Source organism: Oryctolagus cuniculus, chromosome 13 (assembly GCF_964237555.1).
Source record: "Oryctolagus cuniculus chromosome 13, mOryCun1.1, whole genome shotgun sequence".
NCBI lineage: Eukaryota > Metazoa > Chordata > Mammalia > Lagomorpha > Leporidae > Oryctolagus > Oryctolagus cuniculus.
The window spans coordinates 18,333,937-18,360,037 of record NC_091444.1 but is presented as its reverse complement, the minus strand read 5'-3'; the positions used below and the strand labels follow the sequence as shown (position 1 = coordinate 18,360,037).

The 26,101-nt window shown below is 44.6% G+C and overlaps 1 protein-coding gene across 22 annotated transcripts in view; it reads right to left on the bottom strand.

Moving 5' to 3' along the window:
* Positions 1-26,101, bottom strand: part of PPP1R12B (protein phosphatase 1 regulatory subunit 12B) — a 215,740-nt gene that overhangs the window by 31,844 nt on the left and 157,795 nt on the right. Inside the window, exon 2 of one of the 22 annotated variants that reach the window (XM_070055092.1) lies at positions 17,006-25,886. The exons of 20 other annotated variants lie outside the window; for them this stretch is intronic. In XM_070055092.1, coding sequence (XP_069911193.1) covers positions 17,006-17,107 — 102 coding nt within the window. In that variant the 5' untranslated portion in view covers positions 17,108-25,886. Of the gene's footprint in view, positions 1-17,005; positions 25,887-26,101 lie in introns of those variants that run through there. One more of the 22 variants, XR_011381337.1, reaches the window with a different exon arrangement.

Genomic DNA, 26,101 nt, shown 5'->3' with positions numbered 1-26,101 from the left:
ATGGGAGACCAGGAAGAAGCACCTGGCTCCTGGCTTCAGATTGGTGCAGCGCCGGCCGTGGCGGCCATTTGGGGAGTGAACCAACGGAAGGAAGACCTTTCTCTCTGTCTCTCTCACTGTCTAAAACTACCTGTCAAATTAAAAAAAAAAAAAAAAAAAAGAAAGTATTTGTCTTGGGGTCCGGCGCTGTGGGGTAGTAAGTTAAGCCTCTGTCTGCAGGGCCGGCACCCCATATGGACACTGGTTCAAATCCTGGCTGTTCCACTTCTGATCCAGATGCCTGCTGATGTGCCTGGGAAAACAGTGGAGGATAGCTCAAGTGCCTGGGCCCCTGCACCCATGTGGGAGACTCGGAAGAAGCACCTGGTTTTCAGCATCTGGCCCAGCTCTAGCCCTTGCAACCATTTGGGGTGTGAACCAGCAGATGGAAAATCTCTGTCTCTCTCCCCACCTCTCTCGGTAACTATGCCTTTCAAAAAAAAAAAAAGGTGGGGGGGGAGATAAAATAAAATATCTTTCTTCTTTGAAATACCTTATTTGTTGGCTAAGCTTTTATTACATCTTCCATTTTAAATTATTCTGTGTAGACAATGACAGTTGCTTCTACAGTGAAGAATAAGCCATTTTTTTCTACTAAAATAGAAATTAGGACTTGTACTATGAATCAATCTTAGTCTTCATATATATCAAAGCATGTTAATCATTTCCATTGATTTACTCTTGTAAGAATGACATGTAATTAACCCTTTTCACTTAGAATGTTCTGGAAGCACAATGAATCTGTAAGCCCTGTCATCACATTCAAGAAAGTTCTCAGACAGCTAATGTAGTTATACTATGGCTGTGTATACTGTATGCCTCCCTCCACTGAGAAGGCTGACATAAAATACAAACACTTAAAAAAACAAAAAACACAACAAAATAAGTTAGCACTATCAAGTGGCAACCTAAGAAATCCCACGGAGTTCCTGGATGTGAAAGGCAGATTCCGTATCTGACAGATACCTCTGTCTCAGGAGCCCTACACTAATTTTTCCACAGAGCGGAAGGCGTGGAGGAAGGGATGCTAACAGTGCTCCGACCTGACACTGCCCCCACAGGCTCACCACAGATGCAACCCACAGACAACCATCTAAGACGCTGATGAACGACACTCTTACTTCTGCCTGCCAGAAGGAACTAAAGCCAGTATCACAGCTGGTTGTTTGCTATTGTTTTAAGTCCTTGTTACCAATCTCTTTTTGGGTGACCTTTTATAAAAACATGTGGGTGATGAGTGACCTAATAGATCAGGCAGCAGACAGTTTATCTAGGCCTAGAGATCCTCTCTGATCTGACTTTTGGAGCTATGTAAAATCCTTGGGGTTTGTATTACTGCCTTCGAGGGCTAGTCCTGGGAAGATCCACTCAGCCAATGAGGGGAGGACACATAAATCCCCTAAAGCTCAGATTAATGAGCTCTGGACGCAGCAGAGGCAGCAGTTAGCAAGGAAGGGAGAAAATGGGGGTTTCTAAAGGAGATGATACTCTTACTGTAATGGAAATGGTTTCCTTCCAGGTTTTTTTTTTTTTTTTTTTTTTATAACCTAAAAAGAATGTTCTTAAAAGCTGGAGGGCAAGATTGCTTAAACATATACAGGATTTAGTGTTTAATTCCCCAGTTTCTGATAAAATGGCTTGGGTTTTTAGATTATACTTCCTATCTGATTTTCACTGGTAGAAACAATTGTTTTGCTTGGCATCTTGATACTCTAAGGCAAATGGGATTTTACGAAAAACACAGGTTATATTTAAGGAGAAGAGAACTTGGGTTTCTTGGGTAAAGGATTACAGTGGTGGGAGTGAATGTAGACTTAACTTCATTTTTTCCTCTTCATGCTGTTGTCAGTCAAACTCAGCATAGTTCAACTGTTAGGCTAACACTGCTTCTCTAGAAAGCTGAGTGCTAACCCCGCAAGGGAGCCTCCTGGGCAAACCTAGAGAGTGGGAGATAAGACAGCGTCGGGGTTGGCCTAAGTGTCTTGGGGGAACAGTAAGCTCTCAGACGTGACATTCAGGCAAGCAAGATGCAGTCTACGGAAATGAACGCTAAAGGTGCTCCAGAGAACAGGATCCTAAGAGGTCAGTCTCCTGGACAGGAAACAAGGAAAAGGCCTAGAACACAAGGCTTAGGGGCTCCAGCCAAACCTATGAAGCTTTGGTGGCTGAGAATGTGGGTCCCTCTTACCCGTGTCTTGAGAATGGCTCCCTCGCACTCCCCCTGAGAAACATAACAGTCGTTCCTGTTGGACTATTTAAGTAGGGTCTGAACAGCTTACCAGCACATGATGGCAGCCGTTCAATTTGCAGGTTAATGTACAAATGCATTATGTCATATGCCCTAGTCAGGAAGTTGTAGAAGAAATTTCTGTGAGTGGTTTTGTTAAAGGCCATTTTGCTCTACCTTCTACTGAAGACAAATGAATGATGGTCATTAAGATGAGACTCTCTGGTGTGTCTGAACTAGAGAAAAACTGTTCAGAGAAGGAATTATTTTCCCAGCTTTTATGGCCAAATGGAGGCAACAGATATTTTGAATGGGACCCTGGAGCAGAAGAAACTAAAAGCTGCTCAGAGCCAGTACAAACAGAGAGAATTACGTAAAAACAATGATTTGCTAGACAGAGTGTAGTTTGAACAATGCCCCAAGACAACGCGGCAGGCTCCTTCCTTTCATACCTCTTGAAATTCTCCCATAATAATCTCATTGCCAGGGCCTGTTTCTAATAAAAGAACAGAGTGAAGATCATCATTAATTTACATGGCAATCCTAGAGAGGGACAGGCCCCAGGCTGGTTTTGATTTGTGAAATGTACAGAGCCCTGAAAACACCAGAGAATGGCTTACAAATAATCCCCACAAAAGCTTTTAACTTGAAAGTTATCAGGAGTTTAGGAAGACACATAATTAAAACCAAACTCCTTCTACCAAGTTTAAAATAAAATCATGATTCTGTAAAGCAAGACCCAAGGGGAAGGACTGAGACCAAGTCACGTGTCTACTGCCACGGCCGAAACCAGCTTAACTCCTGTTCTTGTGGAGTCAGAGCCTGACCCCGCGGTGATGGGAAAAATCTACTTACATTTCCCCTGAAGAAGGACTGAGCAGAAGGAACATTTCATATCATGTTCTTGTGCGCTGGCTGAGCCAGGGGAACGATCTGAGCTATTCTGGGATGGCCTTCCCCTTCGGAGTTCTTGGATTAATGACTGAAGAACAAGCCAAGGATGCCAGCGAGGCTGCATCAGTGACCTTCAGCCTCTCAGTGCCACGCAAACCTAATCTGTGTTAGCTGTGAAATACAATAGTTTTCTAACTTCTGAGTTTAAGAATTACTCTGGGGGCTGGTACTAAGGCACAGTGGGTTAAGCCGCCGCCTGCAGCACCAGCACCCACTAGGGCACTGGTTGGATTCCTGGCTGGTCCACTTCCAATCCAGCTCCCTGCTAATGGACCTGGGAAAGCACCAGAAAGTAGTCCAAATGCTTGGGCCTCTGCACCCATGTGAGAGACCTGGAAGAAGCTCCTGGCTCCTGGCTTTGGTCTGGCCACGCTCTGGCCATTGCGGCCATTTGGAGAGTGAGAGTGTCTCTTCTCTGTCTCTCTCTCTGTGATTCTGCCTTTCAAACAAAATCTTTTTTTAAAAAAAGAATTATTCTGGTGTCACAGACAAGTGTAGGAGAGACAAAGCTTTTCCACCATTCCATCTCAGGGAAAGTAACTTCCAGAACTCAGATCAATGAGGTTTTCAGGAAGCCTGAAATAAGAAGAGCCTACCAGTCTCCTCTAGCTTTGAAGTGGATCTTTCTGAATTGTCTTGACCAGGTATATATTTGGGGATCCTGCACAACTTAGAAAAACATGATGCACAGAGAGAATAAGAACTTCAGAATCTACACAAAGATGTGATAAGAGAGGACAGTGACAACGGAGCCCGTATTTTTTTTTTTTTTTGGACAGGCAGAGTGGACAGTGAGAAAGGTCTTCCTTTGCCATTGGTTCACCCTCCAATGTCCGCCATGGTCGGTGCACCGCGCTGATCCGAAGCCAGGAGCCAGGTGCTTCACCTGGTCTCCCATGGGGTGCAGGGCCCAAGCACCTGGGCCATCCTCCACTGCACTCCCGGGCCACAGCAGAGAGTAGGCCTGGAAGAGGGGCAACCGGGACAGAATGTGGCGCCCCGACCGGGACTAGAACCCGGTGTGCCGGCGCCGCTAGGCGGAGGATTAGCCTAGTGAGCCGCGGCGCCAGCCTCGTATTCATTTTTTATGTTCACATCTAATACACTAATGATATTTCCTCAATCTCCTCCCGTTTTCAATTGTACTAGCTTTCTGTTGCCGCCAAAACAAATTACCACAAACCGTGGTGTCTTAAGACACCCTTTTGTTATCCCTAAGTTTTGTGGGTCAGAAGTCCCGGGCGCTCTGTTTGGTTCCATGCTGGGGTTCTCAGTGGGCTGACAGCTGGGTGTCTGCTGGCTGGGCTCCTCTCTGAGGCTCTGGGGAGGTATCTGCTTTTAGGCCCTTTCAGGTTGTTTGGCAGAACCCAGTTCCTTGTGGTTGTGGGCAAGGTCCCTGTGGGCTGGCTGTCAGCTGTTAGCTACTTACCACGTGGGAGCCGGTTTGAGTCCCGGCTGCTCCACTTTCTTTCTTTTTTTCTTTTTTTTTAAAATTTTTATTTCATTTGACAGAGTTAGACAGTGAGAGAGAGAGACAGAGAGAAAGGTCTTCCTTCCGTTGGCTCACTCCCGAAATGGTCGCCACAGCTGGTGCTGCGCCAATCTGAAGCCAGGAGCCAGGTGCTTCCTCCTGGTCTCCCATGTGGGTGCAGGGGCCCAGGGACCCGGGCCATCCTCCACTGCCTTCCTGGGCCACAGCAGAGAGCTGGGCTGGAAGAGGAGCAACTGGGACTAGAACCCGGTGCCCATATGGGATGCTGGCACCGCAGGCAGAGGATTAACCAAGTGAGCCACAGCACCAGCCCCGGCTGTTCCACTTTTGATCCAGCTCTCCACTATGGCCTGGGAAAGCAGTGGAGGATGGCCCAAGTCCTTGGGCCCCTGCACCCAGGTGGGAGATCCAGAAGAAGCTCCTGGCTCCTGGCTTCAGATTAGCTGAGCTAATTGCAGCCACTGCAGCCATTTGGGGAGTGAACCAACAGATAGAAGACCTTTCTCTCACTCTCTCTCTCTCTCTCTGCCTCTCTGTAATTCTGCCTTTCAAATAAAATAAATAAATCTTAAAAAAAAAAGACTCCTACATTCCTTCTCACATGGTCCCTTCCATGTTCAAATCAGCAACTGCACATTGAGTTCTTTCCACACTTCCAATTTCTCTGGTTTTCCTTTCCGACACCAGCTGGGGAAGCTCTCTGCCTTGACAGACCCTGTGATTAGATCAGGCCCATCCCAGAACAGGAGAGCCACCTGCTTAAACGAGGAGGCTTCAGACAGTCTACTGAAAAGGTGTACTATGGAAAAGCTGCATGACTTCAAAATTATTCTGCACAAAAGCAAATGTCTCTTTAAATTCTGTTTTGCTGAACCTTTGGAAGTGCCTTTGTCTATACAGTCTCTGGAGGTCAGGCCAGGACAGGGGTCATTTTAGAAGTTCCAACTCTTCTAAGGATCCCTCTATTTTTTTTTTGAAAAGGTCTAGTTTATCCAAAACATCCTGAGGGTAAGAAATGCGGCCTCCTAGCTGCACTGGGTGATCACGTACACCCAGAATCAGAGCAACCCTGAAAGCACCATCTCACACTGGGGAAAAGTGTGCACCCACAGGAGCAGGTGTGTGTGTGCAATAGAGTAGACTTCCAAACAAAACGTAAAAGCAAACATTAAACCACATGTATCTTCAAACTATACTCCTTAACTGGTCTTCACCAACTGCTTAATAAATATGGGACAAAAATTGGTAAATGGGAAGTTCAAATATAGTATGGACATTCAGTTTATATCTTAAATAGTTCTGAGAACACTCATATACCAAATTGTGACTTCTCGGTCAACTTAATATTGCACGTAGAAATGAGTACAAGTAAGGTCATCTCACGTACTGCAGCACATCTCACTGTATTTTAAAAGAATAATCATTAAATGCATTAAGTTACAGACTCATTTTTGGCTCTGTCATGCTACCCAAATATTGCTGGAATTTTATAGCTCTTAATTTTTGTGCAGCCTTATTCCTTTTCTTTGTGGCTATTCCAGCTTCAAAAGAATTTCCATTTTTTTTCAGAACTTATAAAATGTATTTATTGTAGAAGGAAATATATGAATATTCTAAGGCCTCCATAGGCTGATGTTTAAAGACAATACAGGGGCCAGCGCCATGGCTCACTTGGTTAATTCTCCGCCTGTGGTGCCGGCATCCCATATGGGCACTGGGTTCTAGTCCTGGTTGCTCCTCTTCCAGTCCAGCTCTCTGCTTTTAAGAAATCTGGCACAAGCCAGGGCCTCGTTAGGCCACAGTTACCCTAAAATGCTCCCTGCTCTGAAAGATGAAGAAGAGAAGCTTTCTTGGACTCCTCCACTTTTCTCCCTGGCCCTCACCCCACCCATGGGGAATGTGAGCTTTTAGAAACACAAGGTCTTTGGATCTGGGGGCCAGATCACCTCCCAGAGCAAAACAGATATTAGCAAATGAGGGCCTGTGGGAGAGGGAACACTTTCGCAGTTTCTATGTTCAGTTCTGGGCAGCCGCAGGGTCCCTCAGACAAGTGAAATTCAGAAACTCGGGCCCTCTGTCGCAGATCTCATCAGAATTCAACAGTCTTGAGTGGAGGGTACCATTGTACCATCTAAGTTTATTTTCAAAGTGCATTGATAGCAATGAAAAAAGTTAAGAGAAAAAAGCTGACTACTTAAAGGATATGTTTTTAAGTACTTATATAAACAGTTTTAGAGGAACTACTTTACATATAACTGATACACTCTCTAAACATGATTCTGGTCACAGTGTTCAAGGGCAGGGCATAACTTTTTTCTCTTGGCAAAGCTATTACCCAACAGTTTCATCATCAATACTTCAAAATAATAAAACCATACCTACCTAAAAATGGTACAAAATTCTGGTTTTTTACTAATTTAGATTTGTCCCTCCCAAGATTATTCTATGAGGTTATTCCTCCATTAAAATAGGATTTGTTGGGGTCAGAGTTGCGGTGAAGAGGGCTAAGCTGCTGCCTGTGATGTTGGCATCCCATATGGACGTTGGTTCGAGTCCTGGCTGCTTCTCTTCCAATCTAGCTCCCAGCTAATGTGCCTGGGAAAGCAGCAGAAGATGGCCCAAGTGCTTGGGCCCCTGCACCCATGTGGGAGATCACAATGCAGACTTCAGCCTGGCCCAGCACTGGCCCTTGCAGTCATCTGGGGAGTGAACCAGTGAATGGAGGACCACCTGCCCCCAAGTTTGTCTGTTTCTCCTTCTCTCTCTGTAACGCTGCCTTTCAAATAAATAAATAAATAAACCCTTAAAAAATTGGATTTTTTTTTTTTTTGACAGGCAGAGTGGACAGTGTGAGAAAGAGACAGAGAGAGAAAGGTCTTCCTTTGCCGTTGGTTCACCCTCCAATGGCCGCCGCTGCAGCCGGCGCACCGCGCTGATCCGATGGCAGGAGCCAGGATCCAGGTGCTTTTTCCTGGTCTCCCATGGGGTGCAGGGCCCAAGCACCTGGGCCATCCTCCACTGCACTCCCTGGCCATAGCAGAGAGCTGGCCTGGAAGAGGGGCAACCAGGACAGAATCCGGCGCCCCGACCGGGACTAGAACCCGGTGTGCCGGCGCCGCAAGGTGGAGGATTAGCCTATTGAGCCACGGCGCCGGCCAAAAAATTGGATTGTTGTCACATCTCCCGTTCTAAATCGGATTCAACAGTCAAGAATAATGACAACAATCCAGGAGCTATTGAATGAAGCAGTTCCACTGAGCATTTGCAGATATTACTTAAAATTACGATCAAGGCCCCTGGAGCAGACTGCTGACTCTGGTATTTCTGGGTTAAGTTAGGGGATTTTAGATAATTATTTAATTCTTTCTGCCGCAGTGTTCTCAGTGACACAGGGGCAAGGCTGGGCAGTGCGCACAGTTACTGAAGGCATTGCTGGAGATACTCAACCTCAGAGCTTGGGACAGCACTGACAACAAATGTTCTAGCAGCCTCAGCTACTGGTGTCACTACAGCTTTCCCATTCTTGCTCCTATTTAGTTCTTTTGCTTTCCCTAAGCTTTTTAGCTACAGGAAAAAAGAAGCTCAAACAAATTCCACAGCACCCAGTAAATGGTTGTATTTGTAGATTTTGCTTATCCAGGCCACTTCCTACTTATCTTTCTAACCCATACACATTTAAGGTCATTATTGTACTGTGTGGATGGTTACACTCTCATCCAGATAACCAAACACGTGAAATTGATTTTGGAAAGCAACAAGGATTTTTTTTTAATGCTTTAGTGTACTTTCATTTATTTTACAATTTAACTTAAATCTAGAGTAACTTTTCCAACAAATTTAAAAATAGTTATTTGCTATCTTACATATAACTCCTATACAAAAATGTTGCTTTCACAATGAACTGTAATGAAGTTAAAATTCAAGCACACATGGGACTCTAAATCCCATTAAGTTGGCAGGTAACAATGCCATCTTACTAGTTAAAGTGATCAGTTTAAGTTCATAACTGATCATAAAGATAGGAATAAGTGTCAAATAGATCACATAAATAAGACCAAGTGTTTGCTAATAATAATAGATAGAATCAAAATGGAGAGAATGATCCAACATGGGAAGCAGGACACACAGCAGACTCATAGAATGACAAATGCCCTAAACAGCATTCTGACCTCAGAATCAGCCTTTAAGGCATTCGGATCTGGCTAAAAAGCCCTTGAGAGTATTTCAGGCATGGAAAGCCAAGACACTGGCGAAAATGACCTACATGAAAAATCTCTGTGAGTGAGATCCTGGTGGAAAGAAGAGACCATCAAAGAAGGAAGTACCTTTCTCTGAAGGGAGGAGAGAACTTCCACTTTGATTATGGCCCTGACTAAATAATGTCAGAGTTTGTGGACTCAAGAGGCTTCCATAGCCTTGGCAGCTCATGACAAGAGTCTCGGGTGATTATTGACATCATAAATAAGAGTGTCAATTGTTAAATCAACAACAGGAGTCACTGTGCACTTACTCCCCATGTAGGACCTCTGTCCTTAATGAGTTGTACTATGAGAATTAACAGTAAAACTAGTCTTCAAACAGTGCTTTATACTTGTGTGTCTGTGTAGGAACAAACTGTTGAAATCTTTACATAGAATAGAGTCGATCTGTATATAAAGATAATTAAAAATGAATCTTAGTGAAGAATGGGATGGGAGAGGGAGAAGGAGGTGGGATGGTTTGGGGGTGGGACGGCAGGTATGGGGGGAAGAATCGCTATAATCCAAAAGTTGTGCCTATGAAATTTATATTTATTAAATAAAAGCTTTCTATAAAAATTCAGGCACATGTTTAATATTTTTAAAAAAATTTATTGGAGGGAGGGAGGGAGGAAAGGAGAAAGGGAGGGAGAGAGAGAGAGAGAGAGAGAGCGAGATCGAGAGAGAATGAATGAATGTAGGCCAATCTGTTAGTTCATTCCCCTAATGTCTGCAATGGCTGGGAAGAAGCTGAGAGCCAGAAACTCAATCCAGTGCTCCCATGTGGGCAGTGGGAACTTTATTTAAGCCATCACTACTGCCTCCAAGGGCCTTCATTAGCAGAAAGCTGGAATTGGGAGCCGGAGCCAGGTACTGAACCCAGCTACTCCAATATGGGATGTTGTAAAATCATTATTTAATTGTCTCACGGGTGGAACACCCACTGTGTAACCAAAGAAGGTTGCTTAGTGTAGCGCTGTGATGAGCATGGACATGTGGACAACCGCCATCTATTGCATAATAAGCAGGTCAAGTTCAGAACCAGAAGGGGGCTGGAAAAGAATAAAAGGCTAATAAAAACTAATTGTTTCCTCTGGCCTTCTGACTGTAAATTATTATAAGCTCCAGCTCCTTGCTAATGGACCTGGAAGAGCAGTGGAAGAAGGCCCAAGTGCTTGGATCCCTGCACCTGTGTGGGAGACCCAGAAGAAGCTCCTGGTTCCTGGCTTCAGATTGGCACAACTCCAGCTGTTGCAGCCAACTGAAGAGCGAACCAGTGGATGGAAGACCTCTCTCTCCCTCTTTTTCTCTCTGTGTGTAATTCTGACTTTCAAATAAATAAATAAATAAATAAATCTTTAAAAAAATCTCAACCTTTATCCATAGGGAAACTCACCAAACTCTCAAATGACACACCAAGACCCATATGATCCAGCCCCTGCTAAGTCTCTAGTCTCATTTCCTAGTACACTTTTAAATATACCATTTGTTATTGTCATACTTTCTCATATATTGTTTTCTACCTTTGTAATGTGTTGCTTCTGTCTTTTTTGCTCAATTAGCTTCTACCATTCTTCAAATATCAGGCTAATGCATTTACCACTTGACTGATCTCCAAAAAGCACCTGTACCTGCCTGTCTTTATTTGAAAATGCATTTTCCTGCAGTGTAATCCTTGATTTTCTTTTTCTTTCCAATTAGACGGCACACTCCGTAAGGCCAGGGGCTGTGTCTTTCATTTACAATCCCAGCCTCCAAAACAGAGTGCACTGCACAGCAGACGCTCGTGGCATGTTAACTGTGAGAAGATGCTTAAATATTCATTTATCATGCAACCAGAGAATGAGAGTGCAGGGCAGGATTCGGTTTTCAGGAAAGGAGTCGATGCTTTCTAAACTCTGTCTCTCTGGCCAATGAACAAAGGTTTCAGATGCCATCCCCTTGAAGTCTACACAGGACTTGAGTGAACTAGGCCATTGAATACTTGGCGTTCATGTAATGGCTCCAGATGGGGAAACTACTTTTATTTCTACAGGTACTATTGTTTTTGCCTAAGAAGATTCCTTGGGCTGAAGAATTTTACGGCTTGTTGTCTTTTCTTGAGTGGAATAAAACAAAAACAAAAACAAAAAACCCAATACACTAGTGGTTTTAATTAGGCAGGAAAAATGGTTAGCAGATTGAACTCTTAATTAGCATTGTTCACAAAGACAAATGTTTCTCATTCCATGACAGCATATTATAGAGTAGAGTGAAAAATGGATTCCAGATTGGTAGTGCCCCAGACGTAGTGCTGGAGATATGGAGGGCAAGACAGCCTGCTGAAGAATGGCTCGGTGCTTGCCAGAGAAGGGCACAAGGCACATGCAAGGAACCACTGTCCACACCGACACTGTGGAAGACAAGGAAGCAGACGCCTCTGGCCTCCTGAATACAGCTGCCATGTAGTCAGGCTCTCCTGAAAGCTGCAAGCATCTATCACCCATTATTTATCAGAGGGATACTAATTAGTTCACAGAGCTGGTTATAAAACAAAGCAAGTTGCTTTACTGTCTCTTTTATATACATTAATTAAAGACATTATTATGTCTAAAATCTTTATATTTTCTGTTGAGATGTTAGACACCAAGAAATAGCAATCTAGGGCCGGCGCTGCGGCTCACTAGGCTAATCCTCCGCCTAGCGGCGCCGGCACACCAGGTTCTAGTCTCGGTCGGAGTGCCGGATTCTGTCCCGGTTGCCCCTCTTCCAGGCCAGCTCTCTGCTGTGGCCCGGGAGTACAGTGGAGGATGGCCCAAGTGCTTGGGCCCTGCACCCCATGGGAGACCAGGAGAAGCACCTGGCTCCTGCCATCGAATCAGCGCGGTGCGCCGGCTGCAGCGCGCCGGCCGTGGCGGCCATTGGAGGGTGAACCAACGGCAAAAGGAAGACCTTTCTCTCTCTCTCTCACTGTCCACTCTGCCTGTCAAAACAAAAAACAAAACAAAACAAAAAAAAGAAGTAGCAATCTAGATTAAATGGGAAAATGCTGGTTTTCTAAATGCAGGTCAAATTCTATTATCACACATACTAATTCAATGAAAATCTATCTCATTAAAAGTCTTGGGGTTCAGCTGATGACTAACTTCAAGATATAGACTATATTATAAATATCAAATAAGCATCACAGTTTGGAAATTCTAAAAATTTTCCCTTGGACAGATCCTGTGGTGAAAAACATTTTTTAAATTAGTAAATAACAACTTGAGAATACTAACCAATGGGCCGACGCCATGGCTCAATAGGCTAATCCTCCACCTAGCGGCGCCGGCACACCGGGTTCTAGTCCCGGTCAGGGCGCCGGATTCTGTCCTGGTTGCCCCTCTTCCAGGCCAGCTCTCTGCTGTGGCCCGGGAGTGCAGTGGAGGATGGCCCAAGTGCTTGGGCCCTGCACCCCATGGGAGACCAGGAGAAGCACCTGGCTCCTGCCTTCGGATCAGTGCGGTGCACCGGCCGCAGCGCGCCAGCCGCCGCGGCCATTGGAGGGTGAACCAATGGCAAAGGAAGACCTTTCTGTCTCTCTCTCTCTCACTGTCCACTCTGCCTGTCAAAAAAAAAAAAAAAAAAAAAAACACAAAAGAATACTAACCAATGATTACTTGGCTCTTGTTTTCAGCATCTTTAAAAAGTAATAAACCATATAAATTGACTAGCTCCTAAATTGTGGAATTGATAAACTTTAGAACTAATGCTACAGTGATTAAAAAGCAAGAGCTTGTGGTACCTGATACATTTATAGTTCAGGATTTCTTTTTTAATGTTAGAAAATTACTGTCTAAAAGAAGCTTTCCCACTAACTGTGTGAACCCAGCATTTCATGTTGAAGTTGCTTTATGGTGTGAAAGGTGGGTCCTTCAAATTCTCATCACCACCTGGTGTGGTTCCTATTAGAAAGGAGAGTGAATCCAGAAGCTGTTCTGCTTTTCCTAACAGATCAGACATGAGCAGATACGTTAGCCAATGTTAGAGAGACAAAAGAGATGCTGAACTAACAGGAAGCAAGTGTGAAAGCCAAAAGAAGCCACTTTTACAAACGGTTGATACTCAGGGCCAGCAGAGACCCAAGCAGCAACATGAGGAGCACGCTCTCAGCCGGAGTGGGAGGGGCTACCAAAAGGAGGGAGGGACATGTTTCCTGTTGAGGAAGAAGAGCAGCTTTTTTTTTTTTTTTTAAATGTTTATTTATTTTACTTGAAAGGCATAGTTACAGAGAGGGAGAGAAGGGGAGAGATCTTCCATCCATTGGTTCACTCCCCAAATGGCTGTAATGGGTGGAGCTGGGCCAGACGGAAGCCAGGAGCCAGGAGCTCCTTCCAGGTCTCCAACATGGGTGCAGGGGCCTAGGCACTTGGGTCATCCTCCACTGCTTTCCCAGGCACATTAGCAAGGAGCTGGATCGGAAGCTGAGCAGCTGGGACTCGGACCAACGCCCATACGGGATGCTGGAGTCGCAGGTGGCAGCTTTACACAGCGCTGACCCCAAAGAGCATGTATTTTTAAAAGCCATGATCAATGGCATAATTTGTGTTCAGAGAGTGAAAATATTATTTTTGAAAAACAAACTAGAGAAGGTGAGTACAAGACCTTGGTGGCTGGTGCAGACACGCACTATCTTCTGCACACAGGTGTTTTTTTCATTAGGGAGTATATTAGTTGCACAATCTCCAGGCAAGCATTTGATTTTTATATTATTAAAAAAAAGGTCAAAGGCTTACTAAGTACAGAAACATTGTGTTATCTGCTATTAAAAGCAGCAGATGCTGCCAGGAGCTTAAAAATAAAGGTATATGAAAAAATAGTTTCAATTTTCCAGTCACTGGAAAATCATCCTGCCTTTTGTTTTCTCAAGTTAAAAATAATACCTGTTTGAGTTACAGTTCATGGTTTTCCTACTGTTTCTTGAACACTTGATGAAAAGCAAGGTGTTCAAAATATTCTCTCCATGTGAACAGTCATTACTTTAAAGTTCTCTGAGGGCATTCTCCTTATACGGAAGCATTTAATGTTTATTCCTCTTCATTCCACAAAAGAAATGATAAACTTTTAAGTACTGGCTTGGAATTTCAATTCTGTTTTGAAGAACATTGGATCAGGGGCTGTACCTCTTTAATGCTGTATGATCCCTAAAGAAAACTTTGTATACAAACCACAGAGATTTGGATGAGGATGGTGAGAGAGGTGTCCTGATTTTAACTCTGCAACACAGAAACTTCTCATACCTTTGCTATAAAGGCCCAAGCATTTCCTCCTTTAAGAGAAATCTGAGGACCCTGCAGCCCGTAAGGCCTCCGCTCTGTGGGTCCACCGCCCGAGAGGGGCTGTCTGGATTAGAGAACTAGGCCAGGGGGACTGTTACCTCCCTCTGTTGGTCCACAGACGCCACCTTTATAGGCAGGTTCAGTGTCTGTGCTCCCATCAGGGACACATGTTAGACTCCCACGGCTACTTCAGCTTGTGACTGTCATCTTTGACCTTTAGCATGTCTTTAACCTTGATCTTCAAATCTATTTGATCTGTATTCTACCTGTGGATACATACTGGTTCTGGAGTCAGAGACCTGAGTCAGAACCAGACTGCTGCTCATTAGCTGTGTGAAGCTGGAAAGCCATTTCTTTTTACGGACCTCGGCTTCTTCATCTGTACAATGGGGACAGCAATACCCATCTGTCATGGTGGCAGAGGACTGGCCATTCAACAACCAGGCATCAGAAGGCACCTAAGGCCAGAACGCCACCACCACAAAACCAGCCATTAAGGAACACCCTAATTAGACATGAAAGGAGAGGAACTAGGCTAATGGAATGTTAGATGAATCCTAGTTTTATAATCAGTCCCGAGTGTCAACAGCTTCCAAATTAGTCTTGCCTATCTCTCACTGTCTCAGACACTGAAGACACAGTAACATAATGGAACATGATTAGTATGAAAATTAAATGTCTCAAGTCATTTGGACACTGGAAGTTGGTTATAGTAAGCTGATGCCATTGTGGGAATCCACAGCCACAGACACTAAAATTGGGAAGCAAATCTTTTATTAAAGTCATCCACGTTTGGGTTTCCTGAAATCCAAATTCCCCAATGTTCTCTCATTGTGACCTCTGTCTAAAAGACAGGGATGGAGAGCAGGCGGGGGGGGGGGGGGAGCGATGGCAGCTGTCAGGAATGAGACAAGAAGAAAGTAGTACTTAACTTTAAAGAAGAAATGGAGGGGTCAGCACTGTGGCATAGTGGGTTAAACTGCCACCTGCCGGTTAAGCTGCCGGCATCCCATATGGGTGCCAGTTCAAGACCTGACTGCTCCACTTCTGATCCAGCTCTCCACTATGGCCGGGGAAAGCAGTAGAAGATGGCCCAAGTCCTTGGGCCCCTGCACCTGCGTGGGAGACCTGGAAGCTCCTGGCTCCTGGCTTCAGATTAGCCCAGCTCCAGCTGTTGCGGCCAATTGGGGAGTGAACCAGTGGAATGAAGACCTCTCTCTCTCTCTGTTTCTCCTTTTCTCTCTGTGTAACACTGACTTTCAAATAAATAAAGACATCTTAAAAAAAAAAAAAAGAAGAAGAAGAAGAAATGGAAAAACACAAACTGGGTAACAGGGATGGTCACCAGGCGGAGATCTGCGGAGTGCTCTTCAGGAGCCACACACTGCTCTGGGAGCCGCACTCAGAGGGCAGAACAGGCAGTGACAACGGGATCTTTGCACCTGGCCAAACTACCACAAACATTAACTGAAGTGAAGGTGCTAAGTTTTGTGGCCCTGAATTGGCAGTTACCAGACGTTACTCAACAGCTGCCAGGCAGAAGGGAGCAGCGACTCCGGGGCTAGGAAAGGTTTCAGGGCATGACCTGAAGAAGCACTCCTGGACCTCAGCGACAGTCACACACACTGGAGCCGCTCCTCGTCCTCTCACAAAAAGAACATAGGAAACAGCTGCATACAACATTCTCTGTTGTTCTGGTAACAACATCCTGGGCTGAGGACCCACACCAAGATGTCACACACGTGGCAATTTACAGGTGAGAAAGACCCTGAAAATGGATGCGAAATAATGGAAAAGAAGCACAGTAGTTTATTCAGGTTTTTGCAGTTTTCTATCCACAGCTCCCAAATAAGGAAGCTAGGACTGTGCCTCTCTTCTTAGCTGTATCCAGGATACAGCACAAACTAGTTCCCCAAGAAGGACCTATTCCCTTACTTACTACCTAATATGCCCATCAGGACTTCTCATTGCTTGCTATTGGTAGCAGTTCCTGTTTTTGTCAGCTTCCTGCAGAGGAAGACAGGAAATCACATGCGAATGCCCGTGTGTAAATCCTTCAGCACAGATCTGCACTGGAGAAGATGGAGATACGCTTCACACAGCTCTGCCTAGGACATCACAAACACCTCCACACAGCTGTTGTCAACAGCCAGGAACTGCTTTGGCTTTAGAGCATCACAATCTCTGAAGGCGCATGCTGACCAAGGAGTGAAGTTCCAAGTGCGCATGACTCCATGCACATTTTGGCTTCACTATCAATCACAGACATGAAAAGTAGGCAAAGGCATATTCTATCCATAAACACACATACAGAAATATCCATGGGGAACTGTACACAACTCAAGTTTAATGCAGATAGTTTTATGACCATTTGGGAGTATTTCTCATAAAACACAAAAAATGGCAGCAACTAAGTACAGCCACAGAAGTTAAGAAAAGCCCCATAAGATACCACGATAAAGACTCTAGAATCTTATTGTCAGCAGTTTACAACTGATAGTTAAATGTTAAGAAACAGAAACTGCAGTCTGACATATTTAAGTCTGCTTTCACTTAAGACTATATTAAGTATCATGAACCATAACCTCTTGCAGCAAAGCTAGCAGGGTCTTTACTTGCGAAGTTTCTGTTTTCCTCCACTGACTCCCATATGCTCTGAAATGTCTCTGCTCTACCCCTGGCCCCTCCAGTCACACAGACACACACGCTCCACCTCTGAGACTGCTGTGAACACATGGAAGTAAAAAAGGCTGCTTACTCGGAGTGTCTTGGCGGTCGGGGAGGGAGATGCTGGGGGAGAGTCAGACTGAGATTTTCTATTCCGAGTGAATTCTTTACTTCGGGTATATAAAGAGGACATGGCTCCTCAGGAGGCAGACAGACACACTCAACCACTGGATTCTTCACACAAAGCTGGGACGCTGTCCCTGTAGGTTACCCTCACACAATCTCTCCTTTTGAGTTGACGCAAGATGACTTTGGATAGAACTAAATAAAGGATAAACGCCGCCCTGTAAATTATAGTCTTGAGCTCTGAACCAGTCCACAGTTAAACAGAATCTGAGAGGCGTGTTCCATCAATATTTTCGATTCAGCTTCCACCACAAGTGCTCGGGCCTGGCAGCTTACAGGAGAGGGTGAGACGCTGAGCAACAGCTCTTATGCCTAGCTTGAGTCCTTGATGCTCCCAAAAGGACACTTCTTACTGAGGCTGGCTCTCCAATAAAATCTGAGTCTAGGTTCCTGACGACACCAGATTAAATCCCAGAGGAAAGATGACCTTGGATTCTGCTGGAGACGAGTCTGGGAACAACTACTGTCACTTTATCCTGAGGGAGAAAGACAAACGCTCTGGAAACCATGCTGTCTTCTCTTAGCTTGACTCCTCTGAGCTGCAAGAGTTTGGAACTGTTGTGACAAATTCAGGCTAAACAACTTAAGAAAACAAAAAACAAAAAAGCATAAATAAGGACCGGAGAGTTTATGAGAAGGAAGCAGTCTGAGGAAGCCGTGTCCCAAAGCCCTCCAGACGAAGCTGCTTTCACATATAAACACTCAGAGTCATACACACATCTTTTCCCCTCCCCTCTTCTATTTTCTGACATTCCAAATCCCTATTCGCTCAGCAAGGAATGCTGGAGAAGAGCCAAGGGCAAAGATTCACTTTCAACTCCGATTTTGGGTTGCCACTTGTAGGAGGCAGAGAGCCTGCCAGCTTCTAGGAACACAGGGAGGCCCTTGGGGGGCCCGCTCGAGGGCAGACCCCACAGCCTTGCAGGGCGCACTGCCTCGAGAAGCAGCAGTCTGCACAGCGGACTCTCTGAACGCTTCTTGCTCAGTGTGAGAACACGATTTTTCCACTTCTGCATCTCTTAAGTTACAAAGCCCAGGCAGAAACACCAGTTAAAGTACCTGCAGGTCTTTGATGTTCAATTTTAATGAGATGTCATTAAACCTGCACATTGAAGAAGGCCAGCAAGTCCCAATTCTGACCCAGTACACAGGAAACTCCGTGCACGACACACTTTACTCAGTCCAAAGTGTATCAGAGCTGCCCGAAATGCCACAATCAGGGAAGAACAAGATGGGCAAAGGTATAAAGGTGAGGGGAAGAAACAAGGGCCAGAGATGAAGAGAGAACAAACAGGAGAGGAAGTGCAAGGCTACAGGATTCAGCAGTGCAGGGAAAATTAAGAGTTAAAGAGAAAGGAATTTCTTTGCTTGGTGTTGACGGATTTTGGATTGGCCTTGAAAAAAACATCTCTTTCGCACTGTGTTGTCATCACCGCCCTCTCCAACATTTCTGGGTCAAATGCTTTCTAAGCCATCAAGTTTATCCCCAAAGCAACAAGTCAATTCTCCAAGGGGTCTTAGGAACACTATCCTGCCCTTCCTTGCTCCGCAGGAAATTCACGCTTTTTCTGTTAGCCCTTCCCAACATGCCACAATTTCCCCCCAACTGTCTTAAGGTCTTTTTTTTTTTTTTTTTAATCCCTATGGCCATTTTTGTGAGATTAAATCAAGGGATGTGATCAGCTCCTTAGCGTTGCTCTAAGGAATGAATACAGGTGGAAGAGAATTTCTAAAGCAGCCTTGACTCATTCTCAATCTAAAAAACTCCTTAAGAAGACTCAGCAGTTTTACCACAAGCCTGATTTATATGTACTGTGTCTAAATGTCCAATTATCTTGCTAATTCAGGCCTATGAATCTTGTATTATGGCTACAGTTGATAAGAGTAAGTCTTTCTTTATTAGACCTCTTCACTTAGAAAAGAAAAATGGATGTTAATCTAAATAGTAGCATACCTACAGTCATGGGTTATATTCTTCCTTAAAAGGATAGCAAGAACAATTTTTTTTAAAGAAATACAGATGACTACTTTATTTTATTTTGTTTTATTTATTTGAGAGGTAGAGTTACAGACAGTGAGAAGGAGAGACAGAGAGTGAAAGGTCTTCCATCCTCTGGTTCGCTCCCCAAATGGTTGCAACAACTAGACCTGGGCTGATCCAAAGCCAGGAGCTTCCTCCCAGTCTCTCATGTGGGTGCAGGGGCCCAACCACTTGGGCCATCTTCTATTACTTTTCCAGGCCATTAGCAGAGAGCTGGATTGGAAGAGGAGCAGCCAGACATGAACTGGTGCCATATGGGATGCAGGGATGCAGGCAGAGGCTTAACCTGCTACGCCACAGCGCTGCTCCCCACAAGAACAATTCTGATCAACTTCCTGACCTGTCTCTGTCAGGTTTACTTGGTGATTTCACTCTCGAAGACTGACACTGAAGTGGCCTCTTCTCCATTCTATCTTAAGTGTACTCCTAGGAAGTACCCACAATGCTAAGCTCCTCTATCTTATAAAGTATTTTAACAAACCTAGCACTTCAACCACACCAAAAAGTAGTTCTACGCTATTTTCTTATAGAGGAGGACACTGAAGTTCTGAAAAATTAAATGACTTATCTAAAGCCAGTAAGTAGAGCAAAACACAACTGCCTGAGGTTGATTAGGCACATCTGAAAAGATCCACCAATACAAATCCTTCAACAAGATTTTGGGTATTTGAGACACTCTCAAAAATATGTCAGAAATGCAGGAGTGGAGATAAATTTTTCAGAAAACTGAAACTAAGCTCTTCCTTTATTCATCTGTTCTTTTGTATATTCATTTTTCCCCAACTCGGTTAACATTTATTGCTTCTTATTGTCTCACAGGGTTCCCCTGTAAAAACGAAAGTATCTTGTACAGCCCAGTGAAAATAAGAGCAAACCGAAAATATTCTTGGCCACAGTCTTATTCCTTTCAGTTTTAAAGAGAATCAATTTTCAGATAGTACACATTTCTAGAATCCTTCCCAAATTAGAAATCCAGAGGTTAAAACAATCTACATTTTTCTCAACACTGGCATATCATAAATTATAGCATTCTGGCCTTGGGCACACACATGCCCATGCAGAAGGCTGCCTGATCCCACACGTATTCTGCTCCAAGGCAGTCAGCGCGAAGGGAGACCTGACATAAGAAAGAATCTCTCTCTCTCTCTCTCTCTCTCTCTCTCTCTCCTGCCTCAGGAAGTTCTTCAATTGATGAGCCAACATATTCTTTCTCAAACTAAGATTTGGTAATCAAATAAGCCTGCTAAGGAAATACCTCAGGGATGGATTTCCATTTGGGTAAGCTTTGCAAAGAGCCACCTGTTTAGAAAACAATTCATTCTAGATCAGAGGGCTAGAAGGTTGCGTATGTCTGCATTATTTCTTCTAGGTGAGACAGTGTAGACGGAAGTCCATGACCTTCAGGGAGTTATTAAATCCAACTGAATAAAGGCTTCCAGTAGTCAGCATGTGAATGTGACTGTTTTTGAGGTGGCACACAAACAAGCCAATAAAATGCCTCACAATATAAATCCCCATCACTGACCACTGGCTCAACTCTCCCAAAATTCACTAGAGAAAAGAAAATAATAGACCAGCTGCATGGCTTCTATTTCTTGTTGTTGTTGTTTTAATCAAGAAAATTAAATGCCAGGGTTTAAAGTTTTGCTGTTTGGGGGCTGGTACTGTGGTGTAACGGGTAAATGCACTGCTTGCAGTACTGGCATCCCATACGGGCGCCAGTTTGAGTCCTGGCTGCTCCACTTCTGATCCAGCTCCCTGCTATGGCCTGGGAAAGAAGTTGAAGATGGCCCAAATCCTTGGCTCTTGCTCCCTCATGGGAGACCTGGAAGAAGCTCCTGGCTCCTGGCTTCGGTTTGGCCCAGCTCCAGTCATTGCAGCCATTTGGGGAGTGAACCAGCGGATGGAATGCCACTCTCTCTCTGACTTTCTGAGTAACTTCTGCCTTTCAAATAAATAAATAAAAATCTTAAAAAAAAAAAAGAGGGATTTTGCTGTTTGGTAAAATGCCCCCCTGCTCCTGCTACCTACGATGATTTTCAAAGCAGCCAGCATTCCACCACCATGTGGAACACATGGTTTGGGAGGGGTATGGATTTTGCAGGCAAGACATCCTAGGTTGAAATTCATATCCCTGCTTAACTACCCTACATGATCAAGTTCTCCGACATCAATAAATTCTGTTTAGCATGCTTCAGAATTGGTGATAATAATGACAAGTTGTGTAGTTGTCTATATGTTGAGGTCTATTACATGAGAGATCTTCAAAAAGTTCATGAAAAATGCACCTTTTAATTTCATCATGAACTTTCTGAAGGACCTTCAGACACTATATGTGCCATCCAGAGGTGACTAGTGCGTGCTCATGCTCAATACGTCATAGTGCTTGGTGAATATGCACAAGCACTGATAAAACAGCTGAAGAACCCGAGTGAAAATCTGAAGCAAAGGGCTTAAACATCAGCTTTTGTATTCTATGCATCCATTTTCCCTGTGGTTATGTAAACTGAAAGAATCTTCTTTTCCAATACTTTAAGAAAAAACTCTATCTTCCTTCCTCCCTCTTCCCAACTTTCCTTTCTTTTAAAATACTTTTTTAAAGATTTATTTATTTTAAAGATTTATTTAGTTATTTGAAAGGCAGAGTTACAGAGAGGCAAAGGCAGAAGCAGAGAGAGTGATCCTCCATCTGCTGGTTCACTCCCCAAATGGGCACATTGGCTAGAGATGGGCTGATCCGAAGCCAGGAGCCAAGAGCTTCCTCCGCGTCTCCCACATGGGTACAGGGGCCCAAGGACTTGGGCCATCTTCTACTGCTTTCCCAGGCCATCGCAGAGAGCTGGATTGGAAGTGGAGTAGCCGGGCTTCAAACTGGCGCCCATATAGGATGCTGGTACTGCAGACAGTGGCTTTACCTGCTACGCCAAAGCACCGGTCCCTCCTTATTTCTTGGAAGGCAGAGTACTGCCATAAGAGGAGGACACAGTGGTAGGGCAGCAGCCTGGTCTAGCTAGGGGATTGGTTTTATATAGGAAGTTGAACAAGTAGGTAAACACATTGAGATAATGGAACTACATTTCTCACTGTTGGAGATAGCAGGTTTAAATATGAGAAAGAGAAAAAAGAAAGTTAAAATGAAACCTGTGGGAGAATGCAAAAATTGAAGGTATTGGTATGGACTCATGATTTTAATACATAGAAAAATAATTAAATATGTAAATGTATGTGGCGTGTGTATATGTAAGTAAATGTGCCTACAAGCATGGATGTATTTCCTTTCTCTGTCCATTGAATGGGCCTGGGCAGAGCAACATTCCAATAGCATTTAGCACAAGACGATTGCTTCTAAGGGCCATCCTCCATGAAAAGGAGTGGGGCTCCCTAGAGAAATGGCTAATTCCAGAGCTTGGGCAGGGAGTGAAATGAGCCTTGGATCTCTCATGCTAGAAGGTAAGAGAGTGCTGAAACAATAATAGGGACACACAAGACTACTTAAAAACCCAAGCTGAGGCCAGCATTGTGGCACAAGGTTAAGCTGCTGTTTGGGACGCCCGCATCCCACACTGGAGTGCTGGTTCAAGTCCAGGCTTTCTATCCACCTTACTGTTAAACGCTTCTGGGAAAACAGTGGATGATGGCCCAAGTGTTGGGACCCCTACCACCCATGTGGGAGACCCAGAGAGATTTCTTGGCTCCTGGCTTCTGCCTGGCCCAACCCACCATTTGGGGAGTAAATCAGTGGATGGAAGATTTCTCTCTGTCTCTCTTTCTCTTTGTCACTCTGCTTTTCAAATAAACAAATCTTAAACCTGGGACTATATAAACATCAAAATAATGAGAGAACAAATTTTAGCTCATTGAATAAAACAGGAAAACATGAGCCTAAACTAAACTTACATAAATAAATGAATAGAAAATGAATGGAAAACATCAGTGGGGAGGACAGAAAGCTCTTCCTTACAGTAGAATGACACTATTAAATGCAGAGGCACTGTGGTGTAGCGGGCTAGGCCTCTGCTTGCAGACTGGAATCCCATATGGGTGCTGGTTCTAGTCTCGGCTGCTCCTCTTCTGATCCAGCTCTCTGCTATGGCCTGGGAAAGCAGTAGAAGATGGCCCAAGTGCTTGGGTCCCTGCACCCATGTGGGAGACCTGGAAGAAGCTTCTGGCTCCTGGCTTTCAATCAGCTCAGCTACAGCCATTGTGGCCATCTGGGGAGTGAACCAGCAGATGGAAGATCTCTCTCTCTCTCTCTCTCTCTCTCTCTCTCTCTCCCTCTCTCTGAAATTCTACCTATCAAATAAATAAAATCTTTAAAAAAAGAAAAAAAATCACCACTGGACAGCCATCTTTATAAATCAATCCAAGAAAGAAATATCAATGGATGTCAAAACTAGTGGGGAAAGTAGATGAGGAACTATATGTTACATAATCTCAAAATGTCACCTCATAAAATATGTCACATAGGAGGAAAAAGAACTTTACTGTGGAGAATCCTGGCAGGCACCATCTTCCTCCAGTAATCCAAGTCAACACTACCAGTAACAGACAAACCGATGGCGAGAGCAATGTCACCCCTGTGACACAGTGCCCAAAATGCATCAACTGGGTCTCCTGATGAGGACACACGGACAAATTCAAGGTGAGGCACACAGACCACTGCCCTGTTACCTTCAAAAACATCACGGTCATGAAAGTTAAAGAATGACTAGAAAGACCCAAAAACTCGGTGTAACTTGTGATCCTTGATTGGATCCTTCTGCTACAAAAGACATTGAGACAACTGGTGCAACTTGATTTTGGTTTCTGCGTGAAGAACAAAATATTTCTGTAGGTTTGAATTGTTTCTAAATAAAAAGAAAAAATTTCCAGTGTTCCTATCTTCCTAGGCTGTAAAGGAGGACAGAGATGTCTACTCCAGAGAATTCTGAAAGAAGCCTCTCATTACAAAGAGCTCTAAGATTATATGTTCATGGAAGAGCTGGGCTTGCTGCTGACGGCAGGCAGTCACGAGGCGAAGGCACAGTGACTACACGCTGAGGCTCATTAGTAGGTCATGAACCACTTAAGTGGCTCCCAACCAGATGAACAGTGAGTGAAACAGAATAGCAAATGTCAGAGTGCATTTCACAAAGTAGAGCAAGGGTATGTTTTCATAAAACCATTGTTTTAATGAAATAGAATATGTTTCTAAGTATACTAGGTCACAGTGTGAAATGCACTTCTTAGTGTGAATGATGGTCAAAAGTGTTTTTTTTTTTAAAGATTTATTTATTTGAGAGGTAGAATTACAGACAGAGAGAGGGAGAGGGAGAGAGAGAGGGGGAGAGAGGGGGGGGGAGAGAGAGGGGGGGAGAGAGAGAGGGGGAGAGAGAGAGGGAATCTTCCATCTGCTGATTCACTCCCCAGATGGCTGCAAAGGTTGGAGCAGGGCCAGGAGCCAGGAGCTTCCTCCAGGGGTCCCATGTGGGTGCAGGGGCCCAAGGCCTTGGGCCATCTTTCATTGCTTTCCCAGGCCATCAGCAGGGAGTTGGATAGGAAGTGGAGCAGCCGGGACTCAAACTGGTGCCCATATAGGATGCCGGCACTGCAGGCTTAACCTACTATGCCACAGCGCTGGCCCCTATGGTCAAAAGTTTTAAAGTGGCCAGCGCTGCAGCTCACTAGGCTAATCCTCCGCCTGCAGCGCCGGCACACAGGGTTCTAGTCCCAGTCGGGGCGCCGGATTCTGTCCTGGTTGCTCCTCTTCCAGGCCAGCTCTCTGCTGTGGCCCGGGAAGGCAGTGGAGGATGGCCCCAGTGCTTGGGCCCTGCACCTGCATGGGAGACCAGGAGAAGCACCTGGCTCCTGGCTTCGGATCAGCGCAGTGCGCCAGCCGCAGCGCACCGGCTGCAGCGGCCACTTGGGGGGTGAACCAACGGAAAAAGGAAGACCTTTCTCCCTGTCTCTCTCTCTCTCACTGTCTACTCTCCCTGTCAACAACAACAAAAAAGTTTTAAAGCAAGGTTTAAAGATGTTTATAAAAACAAAGAGTTGGTACAGGTCCTTCACAGATGAGAAGAGCAACAGCAGATTTCACTCTGGCATAACAGAAGCATAGTCTATGCTGAACTGTCAAACTGGCCCTTTGCACTAAATTTGATCCAATATTATACTGCTTGATCAGTAAAACCTGAAAATGCTACAAAAGGTTACTATTTGTGAACCAAAATTTGAGATTTGGCAGATAAACACCATTCTAAGCCAGGAGAATGATCTATTATTATGCTTGATATAATTCTAAGAAATCATCTCCAACATCAGACTGACAGTTTTACCATGCAAACACCCAGACTACTCAAGCACTTGCTGCAAATACTTTGTGTGGCCCACGGCATGGACCGAGAGTCCTTGAGGGACACCTAAGGGCCTTAACTAGAGCAATGAGTACTGACTATCATCTCAAGGAAAGAATGCTTGGAATCCCAACTCATTTTTCCTAAATGAAGAACAAGGTTTCACGTTTCCCCCAATAACCTGATAATTCAAGCTCAATAATGTTCACTACCATATGAGGAGATTGGTAGCATTACCTCTGTCTTTAGAATCCGTAAGCATATTACATTGTGGGTATCAAACATGATACAATTATTAAGTGCAAAGAAAAAACTTGTTACTCTGCTTGCTGTATGTGTCAGTAAAGGGAGCTACTCACCTCCAAAAGGAGTTCAGATATTTACCCAGGACAGAGCAAACATTTCCCAGCCTGGTGTGGGGAGCAGCCCGGACTGGACTAAGTTACTCGAATTAAGACTTGTTCTGTGCATCTGCTCTCCCACAATATGGCGCTGGGAGAGAAGTAAACAGCTTCCGCACAGCTGCCTCCAGTTCAACCAATAAACTGTAGGACTTGCTCCTGATTGGAGAGCAGCGTACTCGGCGTGTGGGCAGCCGAGTTGGGATTGGCGGAGGAGGACTATA